The 18,247-nt window shown below is 40.6% G+C and overlaps 1 protein-coding gene across 3 annotated transcripts; it reads right to left on the bottom strand.

Moving 5' to 3' along the window:
* Positions 1–3,039: 3,039 nt before the first annotated feature.
* RNF141 (ring finger protein 141) lies at positions 3,040–14,567 on the bottom strand. Of its 3 annotated transcripts, none has more exons than XM_069857591.1 (6): positions 14,480–14,567; positions 12,075–12,272; positions 10,647–10,755; positions 9,501–9,682; positions 6,687–6,794; positions 3,040–5,774 (listed from the first exon to the last, which is right to left on the bottom strand). In XM_069857591.1, exons 2-6 carry the CDS (start codon positions 12,257–12,259, stop codon positions 5,624–5,626), a joined length of 735 nt encoding a protein of 244 aa, XP_069713692.1. In that variant the 5' UTR covers positions 12,260–12,272; positions 14,480–14,567; the 3' UTR covers positions 3,040–5,623. The 3 variants fall into 3 exon arrangements, with proteins under 3 accessions (XP_069713692.1, XP_069713693.1, XP_069713694.1); XM_069857592.1 differs by lacking the exon at positions 14,480–14,567 and adding an exon at positions 14,214–14,315 and having other exon boundaries at positions 12,075–12,277; XM_069857593.1 differs by lacking the exon at positions 14,480–14,567 and adding an exon at positions 14,214–14,315 and having other exon boundaries at positions 12,075–12,274.
* Positions 14,568–18,247: the final 3,680 nt, after the last annotated feature.

Below are 18,247 nucleotides of genomic sequence, written 5' to 3'. Positions count from 1 at the left end.
TGGTTAGGGGTTTTGTGTGTTTATACACCTCTCAATTAAATACTAGCTGCTCAAAATCTCTGTATTTAAGTGGAACTAAAACTCTAAGCAATTAAACTGCTAGCAATACAGAAGACTAAACCAAAAAAAAAGGACTACGACAGTGTGAAAACTGAAAAAAACCCCACCCCACTGTAGAGATGATAGCGAAGATACTAAGCAATATTTAGAAGGAGCTAAAGGCTTAGCTTAAAAAAAAAATTCAGCGTTAACAAAAACCAACTGTTCTTCTTTGTGCTAACAGAAGACCTGGCATTAAAGTACTGAAGTGAAATTGTATTGCAGGGCTACCCCCACTGTCTCTTGGTGCCCTGGTTCCCTGCTCATCCAAACTGAGCGTCAGGGTCAGCCATGCGGCACCTCTTCCTGATCCTGGAGCCTCATCCTGGTATTAAACAGTCAAAATGCCTGAATTAGGGTGCAGGAAAGCAGTTCTGACACTTACAGTTGAAACAATTTAAGCAATATACAGAACAGCTTTATGTGACAAAGCCAACACAACTAAGAAGCCAACAAGTGACAAATTGAAATACACGGTTGATATCCACATAGACATCCTGTTACAGTCCAGAGGACTTTTGAGGGAAAAAAAAGTTTAACACAAATTACTTTCTTCTGTAGGAAAAGTAATAAAGATTTTTAGATGAAGATTAGAGATGTGTGTCTTGTTCTGTACACAAACCCTTTATTTCTGTGCACCTGCAGCACTCACAAAACACACGACTACGGATTTACCTGTAACAGAAGGATGGGTACATCTCTCCCACACGTCTCCCAAGCACTAAGTATCAATGTTAAGCAGCATAGAGAATAGTATTTATTGACTAAAGGGTACCATCTCACATTAAAAATATGTTTGGAAGGTCGGTTAAAGTGGGTTGGAGTCACATTAGCATGGAAGCACAGACTGTTGTATCAAAACCCTGCTGTGTTCCACATACAATCAAATTCCCAAAGGGCAGGTTTCGGACTAATTTAAGTTTAATTCATAAAAACTCTTTGTATTTTTAAATAGCACTTTGAAACAAAGAGTGCTTAGTTACCTGTTGGATAGTTTTCCACCAGACTGAGGCTGGGGGAAGTTCCATCCAAGGCCACAAAACAAATTATGTTTTGTTTAATTTCAGTCCTACAAAACCCATGGCCAGTGTTTAACATTTCAGCCTGAACAGTTAGTAAGGTAAGCAAGCGTCTGCCATTTAGCGTCCTGCCAGCTCAGACAAAAGCAGCATGTGTTGTCAGATCCCTTACAGATGTGAGGCCAGTTTATATCAAAAGGCGTATCTGGTGATCATACACTGCGGTTACCAGAAAAGAATGTTCTGTCTTTACAGTATGTTGCCATACGATAAATTCTTGGCCTTAGAACCAAACATCTGAAGGAATAAGAATTGAAAAAAACTCAGTTTTCAAATTACTGATTGTTAAGCCACATTAATAAGACCTAATGGTAAATTCTTGTGGGCATGAAAGATTTCACAGTGGTGTGTACACTGGGACAAGCAGACAATGCCCTGTGGTGTGTACACTGGGACAAGCAGACAATGCCCTGGCATACCTGTGATATTAGCAGCAAGCACAGAGCAAATGGCTGGTGTTCTCACACTTGCTAGATTGTTGAGACCTTGGAATTTTTACTAAGACCCTTGAGTTAGTAAAAAAATGCATTAGATGGAAAACATGAAGATAAAGGCCACATCTGTGTTAAACAGTGGGTTGCACTCTATTGCTGTAACTACGGGTTTCCTCACAGGTGGAAATTCACTGGGGTAGCTGTTGACTGGATACAGAAACACTATATAAGGTTTGCATCCACTCAATAAAGGTGATCTTGCCTGTTGCCTCATCCACAGGGTCCACAATTAAATCACTACAAGTTATCTTCAAGAATGGTTTAACAACAGAAAACCAAAGAAAAGAAGTAATTATGTTACAAAACGTATGTATCCAGTGAATGCAGAATTAAAGAGTTGCATGTATGCAGCCTCAAGAATTGAGGCCAGACAGGGTAACATACAGCTCCCACTTAAATCAGGCATCTTTAAGGCTCCCTGAGGAGGCTGCTGTTCCAGGCCTCAGCGGGACACAAAGAACCATAGCTAAAATGTTCCTTCTAAAAATAATGCATTTGGCACATATCGCTACACTGGGGTGGAATTTAACAGTTCAGTTCAGAACTACAGCACAGAGATCTCACTCGTTGCCTTGTGTTTTCAGAACTGGAATGAGTATGAATTAAAAAAACCCTTTACAAGTATATACATAATTTCCTTTAAAGGAAAGATAGCCACGTTAAAGTTGCCATTTCCCACTAGAAAAAGAAACATGCACATTACATTAGTATGGTGTCTAAACTGGAAACCTAGTAAACACTTGTTAGTTCCTCAGGGACACTGCACCTACCTCCTTATGTGTCTCGCAACTGGTAAGTTTTCCAATTTTAATTTCCCAATCTCTTAATTAATTCCTCTCCCATTTCAAACTTGGCTTTGAAAGATCTGAAGAGATAAACCAAGTAACTAGACAGAAGGAACAGTTACATTAATTATATACTTCAATTCTTATTAAAAACTAGGCAAAATCTGAGAAAAAAGAGTAGTCCAAACCTCAGCATTCCTATGCTTTAAAACACTATTAGAAATATGATAGAATAACTTGGGAGAAAAAGTAAATTGCAATTATCTGGAAAAAAAATCCTTTTCCCAAAGAATCTGCTTCTCAATACTGTTCTTTTAAGAAGCAGAGTTACTTTTTTTCACATCACTGCAGAATGTTCCAATTTATTTCTTTTGACAAAAGAAAAACAGAGGAATCCGAACGTCTTTTTTTCCGCAGAGCTGCAATTGAACTACCTTGTTAATAGCACACTTCAAAGTTTGAGACACCTGGCTCATAATGACAAACTTTCAACCAGACCACCTGCAGAATGGAGCTGTGTTTAGGTTCAAATTCAGTTTTCAGACTTCTGTGGTATTAAAAGGGAATGCTTAAGCTTAAAAGAACTTTGACATTTCTTCCAAAGTAACTTTATTGCACAATTCATACACAAAGTTTAATATACTCGAATGTCCCTACCTATTAATACACTCTATAATGTTTAAATTACAATTTCACAGTAGATCTGTAAGAAATATTCACTTAACACAAGAAAATTTAGTTTGTTCTAATGCCCCCACCAACCAGCTATTTGCCATAATTCACATTTTCAAGGTCCACCTTCTGGAACCCACTGCCATGCCCCTGCCAATGGGATTCCCTTCCCTTTTCCAAAATTGCTTGCTAAACATAGCACTTCAGACTAGGTAATACCAACCAGTATCAAATTATTAGGTTTTTAGTGTTAACTATCCCATATAACATACAGTACATATATTTTACAAGGCACACATTACAGTACCTACATCACAGCAGTGTGAATCACAGCAACTTAATTAAAAAAGCTGTATAGAATACAAAGTTTTCTTTTTCACTATTTAAATAATTTTTGCATTAGTTTATATTGCAAGTATCAGTATGCTGCAATTAACTACCTGTTTGCACCATTACAAAATTACTTTTTAAGAAGTTTGTGTAAGTTCTCAGCAGAAAGTCAACTTATAAAATCTCTGTTCATAATTCCTGAAATACTTGAAAAATAAAGTTAGCCTGAAGCTTTAATTTAGATGCTCTTTCTGTTCCAGTGATATAAAAAGTTTAAAAAATCCAAAGGTTATTTTAAAGTTCTGAACATGGATTAATGCAGGCTCATAAAGCAAAATGAAGCCAAACCTGTGTGTGATTAGGAATATTTGCAAATACTCTAGTGGAAAAGCCCTGACCATTTACAATTTCCAGCCCCAGTAATAACTGCCTTTATACAAACAGTCCATACACTTTCTGAAGAACGCCTCATTGATATCAAAGGATTAACAAAAGGAAAAAAAAATATTTCTAAGCTATATACATTCATAAACGGATTTTTCAATAGTTAAATACAGATTTACACAGTAAGCCATAAAGGCTTTTAGATGCTGCACACGAGATGAGTACATTGCTTGTCTATCTTAATGTCTATGATACATTTGACAACTGTGCCATAAGCCAAGCTCAAATAGGTGCCGCACACTATGCATGTTCCTTAACAAAGAGAAGTATAATAGAAAAATTCCCACAATGTAATTCAATTATTTTGTAGTCAATTAAGAAAAATAACCCAAAATGTGCCTATCTACGTGTGCATATGCCTTTTAATTCAGAACCTGTCTGTGATAAAAGGCCTTACTTAGCCTTATGGCATCATAGAATTTTAACAAGGGGTGGTAATTAAAAATGCAGTCTTACAGTAAGCAAGATTTATGCTGATATTCCCTCAAATGCTACACTTGAATATAGCCTCAAGTTAAAAGCGTGGTATTTGTTAATCTACTAAAAAAAAAAAAAAAAATCATTAATTAACTCTGTACAACAGCAGGTGATTTCCATAACACTACTTATGCAAAAGAGGCTTGAAATCTGTTTCCTGAATACTAAAAATTTATTTTAGACTGTCTAAACTTGAATCTTTAAAGATTCTACTCATCTAGACACAGAAACACACTTGCACTCCAGTTGTGATTTTCCAAGTTGTCACATGCACATCTCACTGCAAGCAACAGTATTATTAAAGTAGAAGTTTCTCTCTGCTACATAAAAGCATATTGCACTTGTAGATATAAAGCACAGCACCCTTACTTAGATTATCACCTTGCAACTCTCAGTATACCTTATAACTCCGATTTCATCACTTCAAAAACTCACAAGAAGCAGATAAAACCACAGTATCAGACTAAACTACACCTTAACTGCTAATTCAAATAAAGTAATTTCTTCAGATATGCCTAATGTTTAAAAATAATTTTGGCTGCTCTTAATCAAAAAATACAAAGAAACTGATTTACTCTTTTTAGGATTCTGTATGAAACTGTTTAATGTTCCCAAGCTAATAAAACTATGCTAAATATAATATTTAAAAAATTTCTAAGAGAGAAACGTATTAGAAGAATAAAGGGAAGTGCACAAGTACATTTACAGAGCTGCCTATCAGTATCTGTAAACACTAAAAGCAGCAATAACTGGCTATTGAAGAACAGGTAGTGGGACATCTTCAAGTTTCAGCAGTAAAATTTCAAATTAATAATCACTAGTGCTAATTCATCTTTATTCACACTTGTCATGAAACTAAAATGGACTGCTCTTAGGGATAAGAACTGTGAGGTCAAGCCATCTGACATGGTTCAACTTCTGTAACAGTACATGGTGATGTTCAAACAGCAGTTAGTAGTAGTTGTGCTGTTATAAATTGCTTTGTCTACTTGTCAAAAACTTAATATCAAAAGTTATTGTTAAAATAAACTTCATTAGTGATCTATTAGTTTACTGAAAGTACAGATTAATAATTAAGACTGCACACACATACACTGGATCACATATCCAGCGTTTTAAAAGAGCAGTGTAGATTCACAGCAGCCAAGAAAAGAAGTAAAAAGACTGTGGAAGAACGGCAAGGAGAGGTAAATGAAAACGAAAGCTTCAAGTGCTGCTGCTATTACCAGCTTGTTGGCCAATGTCAGGGTCTGTGAGGCTGACCCGCCTCATCTACCATGTTAAGTATATAAGTAGCTATATCATCTTCTGTAGGTGCATCTGAGACCACCCAAGAATCACCTGCTCCAGCCACTTGCCGACGGCAGACAGGGCAGCTTCTGTGACGGTCACTCCTGTTAGAAAGCCAGAGAAATGATTATTTTTCACTGATGATCTCTTCCTGGACAAAAAAAAGCTACAAAAGCCCCCAGATGAAAAAAAGCAATCCAAACCCAAACAACCCAGTGAGAACTTCAAGAATGACCAGGTTAACCAGATTAGACTACCTACATATTTTTTAATAAATTTTCCTTTGTGACCAACAATTCTGAATGTAGCTCCATTCTTTCAGTGATATATTTGGAGTGATGCTCCTCATAATTAAGTTTGCTAAGGTTAAATGGAATGCATCTAGCTACCTGTCCAGAAAGTTCAAATGCGAATCCACAGTCCTTCCTATCTTTAGATATTCAGCTGAGGTACTTCAGAAACCAGTCCACATAAGCTACCTACATAAAGAGGAAAAGGGACTTTGCTGTTCAAAGAAAAGCTGTTCAGTTCACTATGAAGGTGAACATGTTATACATAAATGTGAAGGCACTGCTACTGAGAAGATTTTTTTTTCCTGGAGAACATAATATATGGAAAAAAAAAATCTATCTGACAGTTATTTCCCAAATAAGTGATAAGACCATGCAACTTGCCTTCATATTTGCAGTCTTACAAACATTTGCAGTCTTTTTAAGATTTTGTGAAGCATAATGCCAGCATCACCACATACTATCTTCCCTAGTTTTTGAGCAAGAATATAATTTAACAATTTTCCCAAAATTAAATTCTTCATACATTGTTTACAAATTCTGATATTCTTCTTTCCTTTGGCTACAGTCTGTCCTCAAGCTTCTTATGTATCATATGTACATTAGCTTGCAATATCTTCAGACATTAAATTATATGGGAACTAAGAAACCTGTCAGACCAAACTGAAGCATGTCACATAACCAGTACATACTATAAAATGATGAATATCCTTTAATATGTATTACCATTTATCAATGCATTTCTGGCAGAAACTGTGAGCACACGGCAAGATTAAATCGGCACGCCCATCCATGCAGATGCAACATTCCTCTTCATCTGTCAACTGTTTAACCCTGCAGAATTAAAAACAGTGTTTTCTCCCAGATAACAAATAACTTTTATATTTATGCCCTGGTAACTGCATCAGTTACTGAATTTTTAATAATAATTAGTTATGGACAGAAAAGAACACCTGTGGTTATCCGCAAGGAACACGTAATTCCATGACTGGACTAGTTACATCATCCCAGCCTGCATCAGCAGACATAGCCTCAAGCTACCAACAAACAGCTTCAAGTGAAGAGTACACATTTATTTTCTGTCATGTGGTTCCTTTGGTGTTTCAAGGGTTATGCAAATCCTTTCCCCTATCAAGCAGGAGTGAAAAGGTCCAACTCTTATGCACGACCTGACTGGGAAACAGAGTAGACACCCTGTTTAGGTAAGGTAAGGCAAGAGAAGAGTCTTCCTTCCTTTCACAGTGTTGGGCTAAAATATTTTGTAAGGAACTTTGTCAAATTTCTGTGTACAGGCTTATATCCTAGATAAAAACATGCATACCGAGAGGATCACTACTAGAATGCATGTTCACTAATTTCACATGCCATCAAAATGCCAAGAGTTAAACTGCTCATTAGACTGAGAAGGCTGGTTTTAGCTCACAATGCATTCCTCATTCCTTCAAATTAGCACTGTATCTCAAGTTCACTGTTAGCACAGGTTTTCCAGTTAAGCTTCTAGGTGTTCTTGTTGGGGAAAACAAAAAAGTACATCAGTTTGAAAAGTACATCAGTTCCCAGGCCAGACATTTGCATTTTATCCATCCTCATTTTTTTCCCCAAATAACAGCTATCTGTACCTAAAGTTCCAAACAGTAGTATCTCAAATACCTGCATTGTGAAGACTTTGCAAATGTGAAAATGTGCAGAGAATCCTCAGCTTTCACTGCCCTAACTAGACATGTAAAGTTCTGTAATTTTACAGTCATGGCTCACTTCCAAGACAGCCAAATAAGAGTTCGGAAACACTTAGTTTAAAAAAAAAATAAATCCTAATTTGGCAATGCCTTCTCTGACTTGCGGCACAGAGTTAGCACTGTGGAAAGAATGTCATTTAAGGAGAGACAGAACACCTAAATGACTATTGACCAGACTTCTTTTGCATAGTAATCTCAGGAGCTTGTCAAATACAGAGTAATTTTTAACTGTACAGACAAGCCACCTACTGGACAGCAATTAACATGGTTTTGTTTTATTCTTCAGTAGGCTCTTGGGGTTTCCTTTTCAATTTGCTTTTTGAGAAATTACTTTAAAATGCTAGATTTTTTTGTATAGATGGTGATTCACATATAGTGATTCACATATAGTGAGGACAACAGTTTCCAAAAAACTTATCTTTTGAGTAGCTCACAATGTTCTTTGGACTTGCTCCCTTTTGTTTCCTTACCTCTGTGCAACTCTGAGCACTAACCTTTGGTAACGCTTCAGTTTTTGAGATTTGCTGACATACACACATGCAATTATACTTAGAACGGATGACCTATTTATAAAGTTTCTGGAACCTAAGATTGGCCATAGGTCTAAGCTTGTGAAGAAATGGTAAAAAAAAAAAGAATGACAAACTAAGGAAATGCTTGTCTTTCTTATCAGAAAGCATAAACCACTTATGGATATTTTACAATACTCCAAATAGGAAACGGATGTTCTAGAGAAATGGAATACTATTACAGTGGAAGAAGTTAAGATAAGAAGAACTGAACACATAATATTTGCTATTTTTGGACAGGGACGGCTAGCTCTTATAGAGCTGAAGAATGTCTAAAGGTGAGAAGAATTCAAGCAAATGGGAGGATATAATGGAAAACAAGCAGGAAATTCAATGAAAACAACAGATTCCACAATTAACAGACTAGAAAAAACAGTGGGTGCTCTCTGTAGAATGACAACATAGCTGACTCCTTTCTCATTCTAACAGCTGGAGAGTGACATTCTAATGACAAGTAACTAGCTCAGGAACTTGTTTTGTTAAATATACTTGGCTACCAGTTCTTCAGTGGCTGATACAGAGAACGATACCATTTATTACTTTATCTTGTAAAACCTATTTCTACCTCACTTAAAAATGAGCTATAACTCTGAACTAATTCACAAAGTTAAATGTAAGGAATTACTGGTAGCAACATCTACACATAGGGAAAGGTTGACAAGTTTCTTTCTGTTACATTCAGCTTGAACTGAAGTTATTGCAGGTGTTGACCTCAGTCTTTCGCTTTTCCTCTAGTTAGCAAAGCAGGATGTCAACATGAGTGAGAGAGTTCACATTTTTCCAGTCTTGCAAGTTAAATTATTACTATAATTGATGAGTTTCTAGTGGCAACAGATGGGAACTTTCACATGCCAAAATGTAAAAGAGGAAGAGAAAGTTTAAGTGGAACAATAACAAAATCCTTTTAAACAAACACTGTCAATCCCCCTAGATTCGTAGCTGCAGCTGATTCCATTTCCTCCTGTTTCCTTATTCAGGAGATTCAACATATACCGTGTTTATATTAGAATAGATCACTAAAACAATTAAACAAACCAAAAATTAAACAAGCCAAGTATGCTAGAGCTCTCTTGCTAAAGAGAAGTTGCACTACTCATGTTTGCAATGATACGAAGTCTGTATCTGCCAAGAGTGTGCAGGCTTGATCATCAGGTGTTTGTAGTTCAGTTTTTACACACAATTTGCAAAATATTTACTTTGTAACTCTAGTCAGAAGCTAGAGGATATTAAAATACCTTCCCATCCACAAGCTGGCCTGACAAGATGACACAGACATCAGACTCTCAGCAGCTTCTCCAGAAGCACCACCCTCTGCAAGAACTCCTGCTGCTTGGCTGGTGATGTCTTTGTAAAGTTGAATGAACTGATACAAGTTCAAGATTCTGGAAGCTTCCACGATGCCACTCGTTTTATTTATCTTAAGATATAAAAATTGTTTACAATTACAGATCAGACTTTTACTTGACATTGTTCAAACACACTGCAATTCTCATGGCAGTAGCCACCTTCCCAAGCGTGCATCACTAGCTTTGCAAATTGCAGTCTGCTTCAGTAAGAGTTAACGCTTGGTAACACAGCTGTTTCATCATGAGGAACACCACAGTTAAGACTTTTAAGGCAAGACAATTACCATCACTACTTAAATGCACAAAGTTCTGAGTAGGGACCTAATGTCTAAAAAACTGGGCCAGACCTAGAAGAACAGAATAACCAGTTATTTCATATTGCAACTTACAATAACCTACAATGATGGCTCCCTAATGAAAACTAAGAGCAAACAGAAAATTACAAACTTAGTTTTGAACAAAGTTTGAGAGCTGGTTTGGTTGAAACTGCATGTTAAAACTGCTCAGTGGGTTCACGACCATTTAAGAATGTTACTTGATAGGATCCAAAATAGAAAAAAACTCTTCCATTAGAAAAAGCAAACTTAAGAGTTGCCATAACCTTCAAACTAAGTTAAACATTCAACTTTTAGATTAGTTTTCTAAAGAATCAGAATACAAAGTTACACTAGCTCAACTAATAATGCTTGAAATTGCTGACTAACTTCTGCTACTATCAAACTATATAGTTCCCAGTTTGCTGTACTATTTGATTACCATGACTTGACCTCACAAATCATCAGAGTTTGTAACTAATGGGCTGTAAATGCTCCCCTTTAAGCTTAGTTACGGAAATGTTTTTGTTAACCTGTTTCTTGCAGAAACTTGGAATTTAGGCTTAACTTATCTCAAACAGGTACCCTTGAATACATCATCTGTACAAAAATATACACTCAAAATAGATGTAGTGGGTGTTGCATTTTACCAGTGAAAGTGATAGGCCTCAAGTATTTGTATACAAAACCCCCACCAAATTAAAATTTTCAACAATCTTACTTTAGTACATATTATCCGAACGATCACCTTCCAGAAAGCAGAAGAATCAGAACCAGGCTGCACTTCAAATAACAGATGCTTGTCTTGTCCAGAAGCTAATTTTGCAGTACTGAAATAAAGAAACATCAGTTTTGTACCACGTTCTAGACATGCACAGATCATCAACCTCAGCAACTCTGGTATTTACTGTTCACCTATGTGCTCCTTATCTCTACAGAGATTTTATCAATACTGCCAAGAGTAACGATCTTCTTAGCATATCATTAAATATAAACTACACAGTCCACTTCACTTTAAACTGCATACCTTAAATCAGAAAATGATGTGCAATTCAGCACCAGCTGGACTTTTGGTAGTATAAATTAAAAATGAAGCAGTCAGGTGAAAGCTCTGGGTGACCTTGAGATTTTGGGAGTTTTGTATTTGGTTTTTTTTTAATGGTATACAGACACAAAGGTCTATTCCATAAGAATCAGAACAAGCTATATTACATTCAGGCTTAAGTAAACCCGGTAAAGAAATAAACCCTCCCTTGAACAATTTTGCAGTTAATTATACAGAGAGATGCTTAGATTCTCAGGCAAAACATAAAGTAATGTTTTCCAAAATCTATGTGTCTACCTAGAAGACAGCTTTCTGTTCTTGAAGGTCATTCATAAAAGTATGATGCTGCACAAGACAGCTTCTAAATGGGATACAAATTCACATTATAGTTAAATACCAAACACTACCAAACCCCACATGCTACAAAGTTCCTTTTCAGCATATATGCTTCCACTTTTATATCATTTTATACAATAAATATTGGGTAAAAACAACAACTGTGCTTTTTTGCTAATTTCTTTTTACCATGAGGATATCGGTCAAACAAAAAGCAGGCTATGAAAAATCTTACTTATGCAGCCTTTTGTTTGGGATCACCTTGGTCACTGGTTTCAGACAGGAAGGCATGTCTTATCTTTAATGAGGAACAGCACTGCCCGTCCACAGAGGTGGGAGATTGACACAGTTCCATCTCAGGTTCTACCTTCCTAGGGTAGCTGTGCTGTCTTTATAGGGCTTATATTGCTACTTCCTACCAAAAGTGATGGGCAGAGAGGAAGCAGCATTGCATCTTTAGGTGGTTGGTGGAAGGGGGAAAGAGTAAGGGAGACTGGTAACGCTGACAAAAAGATAGTAAATGTCTACCTCTTGTGAACTTCTACGAGAGAAGCAACACTTGCTAGAAGGAGAGCACTGGAGAAAGGTGAATTTAAGGAGAAGAAATTAATTTTTGAAGTGTAATTACAGCCATTATAGAAACCTGAAGAACTGAAGAAAACATTTCTAACCAGATGGCCAGTTCTGGCACAGCCAGCACAGAAGAAAATATTGCATACAAGCTCTGTAAAACATGAAAAAAACCCAAGGAAACAAAGTAAGGCTTACATATCATTAAGTTCAGCTACTCTTCCCAGAAACTCTTCATATGTTAGGAAACCACTTTCTTGAACCAGAGCAGCATGCTTTGCTACTTTTTCTGGCAACTTGCTAATTACAGTTTGTGTATGGTTTGAAATTTGTTGACCCATGGTGAAGTTCTTCACCTCAGTCCCGTAGAAAGAAGCTCTCATTCACTTGCAGAGTCTCTGCTAAAAATATTTTAGAGTTACATTTGTGTGTTTTATGAATGGCTATGCCCTCATTTTCTTTTAGTGTAACAGTTCCACTACCCACCAACCAGTTTAATTATTCTACAATAACACAACTGGAACAGTCAAATTACAAACAAAGCAGAAGAGACCGGAATGCAGCATTAACTTACGTAATATTTTTCTTACAGCATACTTGTATTAAATAGATATTTTTTTTCACACAAATTTTTCAGTAACTCCAACACACACATACAAATACATCCAATGGAATGGAAAAGAAAACCTCGAGATGATGACAGTAATCTATGACAATCTTTGTTTCCCCTAAATATTGTGTATGCAAAAGTCAGAATGTCTACAAATAAACCTATGTATTTCTATACACAGACATTAGGAATTAGTTTCCTTACTCCAGACTGACACTGGCAGATCAGAAGAACTCTCACATTATTCTTAAACGGGTAAGCCAAGGAATCCACATCAGTATAAACCAATTTAGAAACCTCCCTGTTGGCAAAGAACATACTAGAGAATTGACTTGCTCAAGCCTCTCAAACTTCAACTTATTTCACCTTTCCTTTACACTCCTACTTTTCCCCTAAAAGTCTGCATGAGGATCTATCCTGCGCCTTCTGATTCAATCTTTATCCACTTCCTCACCTTGATCCCTCTTACTTGACATTCCTCCAAAATTTCTCTTTGCCCTTTTGCAGAGGTGTGCAAATTAATTCTGCCTATACAGAGTTTGTCACTTGCAACACAAATCCCCGTAGTTTCACACCTTTTTAAGACTTCTACAGATAGAGGCCTGCAATGGCAAGCGTGCTGCAGAATGTCAACTTTAACTCAAATATGGAATCATCTGATACCAGGTGTGCTACAGACACCTTACGACACACATTACAGAAACACAGAACTTCATCCTGTATATAGGTACAGGTGCATCTGGGCATAAAACTGTCCAGGAACGTAGTCTACAGCTGTCAAGATCTTATAGAACCATAGAACTGTTGGGTAGGAAAAGACCTTTGAGATCACTGAGTCCAAGTGTAGTTCTCCACTACTAAACTATATCCCTAACCACCTCATCTACTCATCTTTTAAATCCTTCCAGGGATGGAGACTCAACCACCTCCCTGAGCAGTCTGCTCCAGTGCACGATAATCATTTCAGTGAAGAAATTTTTCTTGCCATGGTGTAAGAAAAACACAGCACACAAAGTGAATTTGTATCAGAGGACTCCATGGACTATTCCGGTACTTCACTCATTTAGTATCTGAATTTAGAATGAATGATAGTTTGGGTTGGAAGGGACCTTAAAGATCATCCAGTTCCATGCTCCCCTTCCATGGTCAAGGACACCTCCACTTCCCACCAGACCAGGCTGCTCAAGGCCCCAACCAATCTGGCCTTGAACACCTCCAAGGATGGGGCAGCCACAACCTCCCTGGGCAACCAGTGCCTCACCACCCTCACCGTGAAAAATTTCCTCCTTATGCCTAGTCTAAATCTGCCCCTCTTCAATTTAAAGCCATTCCACCTTGGCCTAACCCTACCAGGCTTTGTAGACAGTCCCTCCCCAGCTTTCCTGTAGCCCCTTCAGGTACTGGAATGTTGCGATAAGGTCTCCCTGGAGCCTTCTCTTCTCCAGGCAGAACAAGCCCAACTCTCTCAGCCTGTCCTCGTATGGGAGATGCTCCAGCCCTCTGAAAAACTTCGTAGCCTACTCCGGACCCGCTCCAACAGCTCCATACAGTTCTTATGCTGGGGAATTTTGACCAATTCCTACTCCCAGACAGCTGCGCTCCCGCTCAAGCCACCTCCCCCCCCGCCCAGTCACTTCCCTCCCCGCCATCCAGGCCTCGCCCGTACCGAGCGCGCAGCCGAGGCGCTCCCGGCCCTCCCAGCGGCGCCGCCCCTCCCCCGCACACACCGCCCGCTCTCCTGCGCTCCCTCTGGCTGAGAGGAGCCCTGCCGGACTGGGAACACCCGCGGCCGAGCGCCCGCTACGACGCCCCGCGGAGCCGCTGCCTCAGGGTCGCTCCCCGCCACAGCGGGAGCGCGCGCGCGCGCTCCGGCCCCGCCCCCGGACGTCCAACCGCGACCCCCCCCGGTCCCGCCCCTGCTCTCCGCCGTCCGCCCCGCGGAGCCATCGCTCGGGCCCCTCCCTGCCGCCCCCCGGCCCCGCCGCGGCCTCACCCCCCGCCGCCCCGGCATCCTGCTCGCCGCCGCCCCGGAGCGGAGCGAGGCGGCCCGGCAGTGGCGGCGGCGCAGGCGCGGGGGCGGGGCGGGAAGCGGCAGGCTGGGAGCTCCCTGCCGGGGTTGAGCGGCGTTGGTGCTGCCGAGTTCCTGGGAGGTTTGGCAGGTCTGCGCTGGAAAGGACCCCAAAACCCATCCGGTTCCACCCCCGCCGTGGGCAGGGACACCTCCCACGGGCCCAGGCTGCCCGAGGCCCATCGAGTTGTTTAGCCTGGAGAAGAGGAGGCTGAGGGAGACCTAGTTGCTCTCTACAACTACCTGAAAGGAGGTTATGCGGAAGAGGGTGCTGGCCTCTTCTCCCAAGTGACAGGGGACAGGACAAGAGGGAATGGCCTCAAGCTCCGCCAGGGGAGGTTCAGGCTGGACATTAGGAAAAAAATTTTCACAGAAAGGGTCACTGGGCACTGGCAGAGGCTGCCCAGGGAGGTGGTTGATTCACCTTCCCTGGAGGTGTTTAAGGCACGGGTGGACGAGGTGCTGAGGGGCATGGTTTAGTGTTTGATAGGAATGGTTGGACTCGATGATCCGGTGGGTCTCTTCCAGCCTGATTATTCTATGATTCTATGATTCTATGAACCCCACCTGGAACACCCCCAGGGCTGGGGCAGCCGCAGCTTCCCCAGGCAACCTATTCCAGGCGCCTCACCGCCTTCATCACGAAGAAATTCTTCCTAATGTCTAATCTAAATCTTTCCAGTTCAAAGCCATTCCCCCACATCCTATGACTAGACACCCTTGTAAAAAGCGGTGTTTTCTAGGTAGTGTTCATTCTTAGGAGGTGATAATGACTTCATGTGGTCTGTGCCAAACAGAAGTGTCTTCTGTAATCACCTCTGTTCGCAGCCCTCAAAGGTCAGGCAGAGCTGGCTCCAAAGCTCCAAGTTGGCAGGAGATTTGACTCTTGTGAAGTTCATGATAACATTGAAATAAGTCCTTGGAAAGCAATAGAGTCTGCATAAGGTTTCTGGGAAAATTTATACACAAGCATGTCAGTGGGAAATAGATTCTGCCCCCAGCTCTTGTCTCACTGCATGTGATCAATGGAGGTCGCTCCCACATGTTGCCCAGGCCTGATAAAAGATGTGTGCTTTCCACAGTGTGACTTCGAGAGTTTATTTGCTAGCATTTTCAGTATCCGTGGGGCCACTGCTGGGCACTTTCGGCTGCCATTGGCGATGTGGGGAGGAAGGTCTTTGCACACTGGAGTCAGCAACCACGTTACAGTTGGGCAGAGCACACCTCGCCTGAGCATCCTTTCCATTCTGCGGTAGAAAGTAGCAGGGCCAGTACTCTTAAATGTCTTCATAAGTGACCTGGACTTGGAGGCTTAATAACCAAGCTTGTGGACAACACAAAACTGGGGGGAGCCTTGGATGTCCATATAGACTGGGGAGTGAGAGGCTGGAGAGCAGCCTCTGGGGGTTCTGGTTGACAGCAAGTTGAACACGAGCTGACAGTGTGCCCGGGCAGCCAAGAGGGCCAGCTCTGTGTCTTAGGATGCATCAAGCACGGCATGGGGAGCCAGTTGAGGGAGGGGATTGTCCCACTCTGTTCCACAGTGGTGTTGCCCCAACTTGAGCACTATGTGCAGGTTTGGGCACCACGATGTAGAAAGGATACCAAGCTACTGGAGAAGTGTCCAGGGGAGGGCCATAAAACTGGTAAAAGGTTTAGAGGTGAAGATATATGAGGAGCGGCTAAAGTTGCTTGGTCTGTTACACCTAAAGGAGACTGAGGGGAGACCTCATCACAGTCTACAGCTTCCTCACAAAGGGAGGAGGAGCAGGCGCTGATCCCTTCTCTCTAGTGACTAGTCATAGGACCCAATGGGATGGCAGGAAGATGTGCCAGGGAAGGTTTAGGTTGGATATTAGGAAAAGGTTCTTCACTCAGAGGGTGGTTGAGCACTGGAACAGCTCCCCAGGGAAGTGGTCATGGTGCCAAGCCTGACAATATTCAAGAAGCATGTAGACAACGCCCTCAGACACATGATGTGAATTTTGGGGTTGTCCTATGCAGAGACAGGAATTAGACTCAATGACGCTTGCGGATCCCTTCCAACTGAGGACGTTCTATGATTTTATGAGTCTAGAAATGGTGTATAGGGAGGTTTTCTTTGAGGAAAATTCTTGTAGTGGCTTGTGTGACCCAAACGGGGTAACTGCTCCACAGGCAGGCCTTGCTGCACTCTCAGCTGGTGCCTACTCAGTGCTGCACAGCTCGGGGTTCCCAGCTTCTGCTGGGATATAAGACCACCAAAACTTCCTCTCTTTTTCTATCATAGAATCATTGAGGTTCGAAAAGACCTTTAAGATCATCCAGTCCAATCCATCTGATCTAATAAACAGCAATTGAAATGATACTTCATGGATCCCGAATGCCTGCAATGGTGGGATCGTCACCGGCCAGCAGTGGCTGGTGCAAAACACCTCCCCACCCTGCCATCCATCACAGCTGGGGGAGCAAGCACCCTGGCCAGCATGAAGGATGTGGGAGGTGGATGCACCTGGCAAAGGTCAGGCAGAAACCTCCCAGCATCCATAAATGATAACAAGCCATTTAGGAACAGAAATCCTAGAACATCCTCTAGGTTATCCACATCCTGATGCTTCAAGGTTTAATTCACAAGTTGATTTTTTTTTTTTTTTAATTTTCAATTTAAAGAGGAGAAAAGGAGTAGTACTTCCCCTTCCTGCCCACTTCTGTTCACACATAGACACATGTACTTCCCACGATAAAGGCACTCCTGTATTCCAGGCAGGGATTGGGCTGGACTGGGAATCTCACTGTGTTTCCTGCAGGCCAAACACCCCTTTCAGCTAAGGTCAGCAAACATCTGTAGCCTCAGTGTGGGAATCTGAGCAGTGCTACTGTCAAATGATTAATACAAACTGTGATCTCCTGCGAGGTGGAACAAATTATTTGTCCAAGATACTTGAGCATAATGTAGTTTCTGAGACATCAAGGAGCTTTGTTGCTGTTGAGAATGTCTCGTAAAAAAGAGCATGACACGAGAGAAGGCAGAAACATAATGAAGAGTTTCTCTTAAGTTTCTACTAGTACCAGCTAAGGGGTTGAGGTTTTGACACTTTCTGTCTAGAACTTAAATAAATGTTTCCTGTTTGCTTTGTAGTGGTACATCCCTTGCAATTTTATTAAACAATGAGCAAGAACATTTTGTACTTTCCAATTCAAATGTGACTTAGTAGTACTCTTTGTATAGAGACAATATCAAATACGGTATTTGTTGATTTCTGCTTACAGCTAGCTTTTATTACGTATGAATGTAACACTCCTTTTTGCCTTTGTAGTGTGGGCATAAGTTGTGCAATGAACAGGAGGGGTAGACCAAACCATGTGCACTGGCAAGGTGTCAGTGTGAAGGTCTGAATGAAAGCTATCTTAAGATATATATAAAAAAGAAGACATGTATAGATTAAGGCAATATCTTATTCTATCAGCTAGTATAGTTTTTTAAAGAAAGTAAACACTTCAGGGGAAAAAAGCACCCTTATTTAGGTGTAAAACAGGCAACAAACTTTGGACCAAATGGAACTAGAGAACCATTTCTCTATTTTCTTTAGGTGTGAATGAGACAGTCTGAGAAAAAAAAGGAAGTGGATACCCATGGAACAGAGGTAATATTAGAGAAGAGTAAGCGAAGTGATAGGTAATTACCTCTTGGTGCTGGGGAAAAGGATAGAGAAA

The sequence above is a fragment of the Phaenicophaeus curvirostris genome, chromosome 5, assembly GCF_032191515.1.
Source record: "Phaenicophaeus curvirostris isolate KB17595 chromosome 5, BPBGC_Pcur_1.0, whole genome shotgun sequence".
NCBI lineage: Eukaryota > Metazoa > Chordata > Aves > Cuculiformes > Cuculidae > Phaenicophaeus > Phaenicophaeus curvirostris.
The sequence above is the reverse complement of the archived record's forward strand: the minus strand, read 5'-3'. Positions and strand labels throughout refer to the sequence as shown.

Excerpts from the sequence above, each read along its gene's own strand:
- RNF141 (XM_069857591.1), bottom strand. The coding sequence starts at position 12,259 with ATGAGAGCTTCTTTCTACGGGACTGAGGTGAAGAACTTCACCATGGGT. Across the intron at positions 10,756-12,074 it reads GTAGCTGAACTTAATGATAT|TACTGCAAAATTAGCTTCTG; the intron begins GTAAGCCTTACT and ends TCTTTATTTCAG. Across the intron at positions 6,795-9,500 it reads GCCAGCTTGTGGATGGGAAG|GGTTAAACAGTTGACAGATG; the intron begins GTATTTTAATAT and ends TTAATTCTGCAG.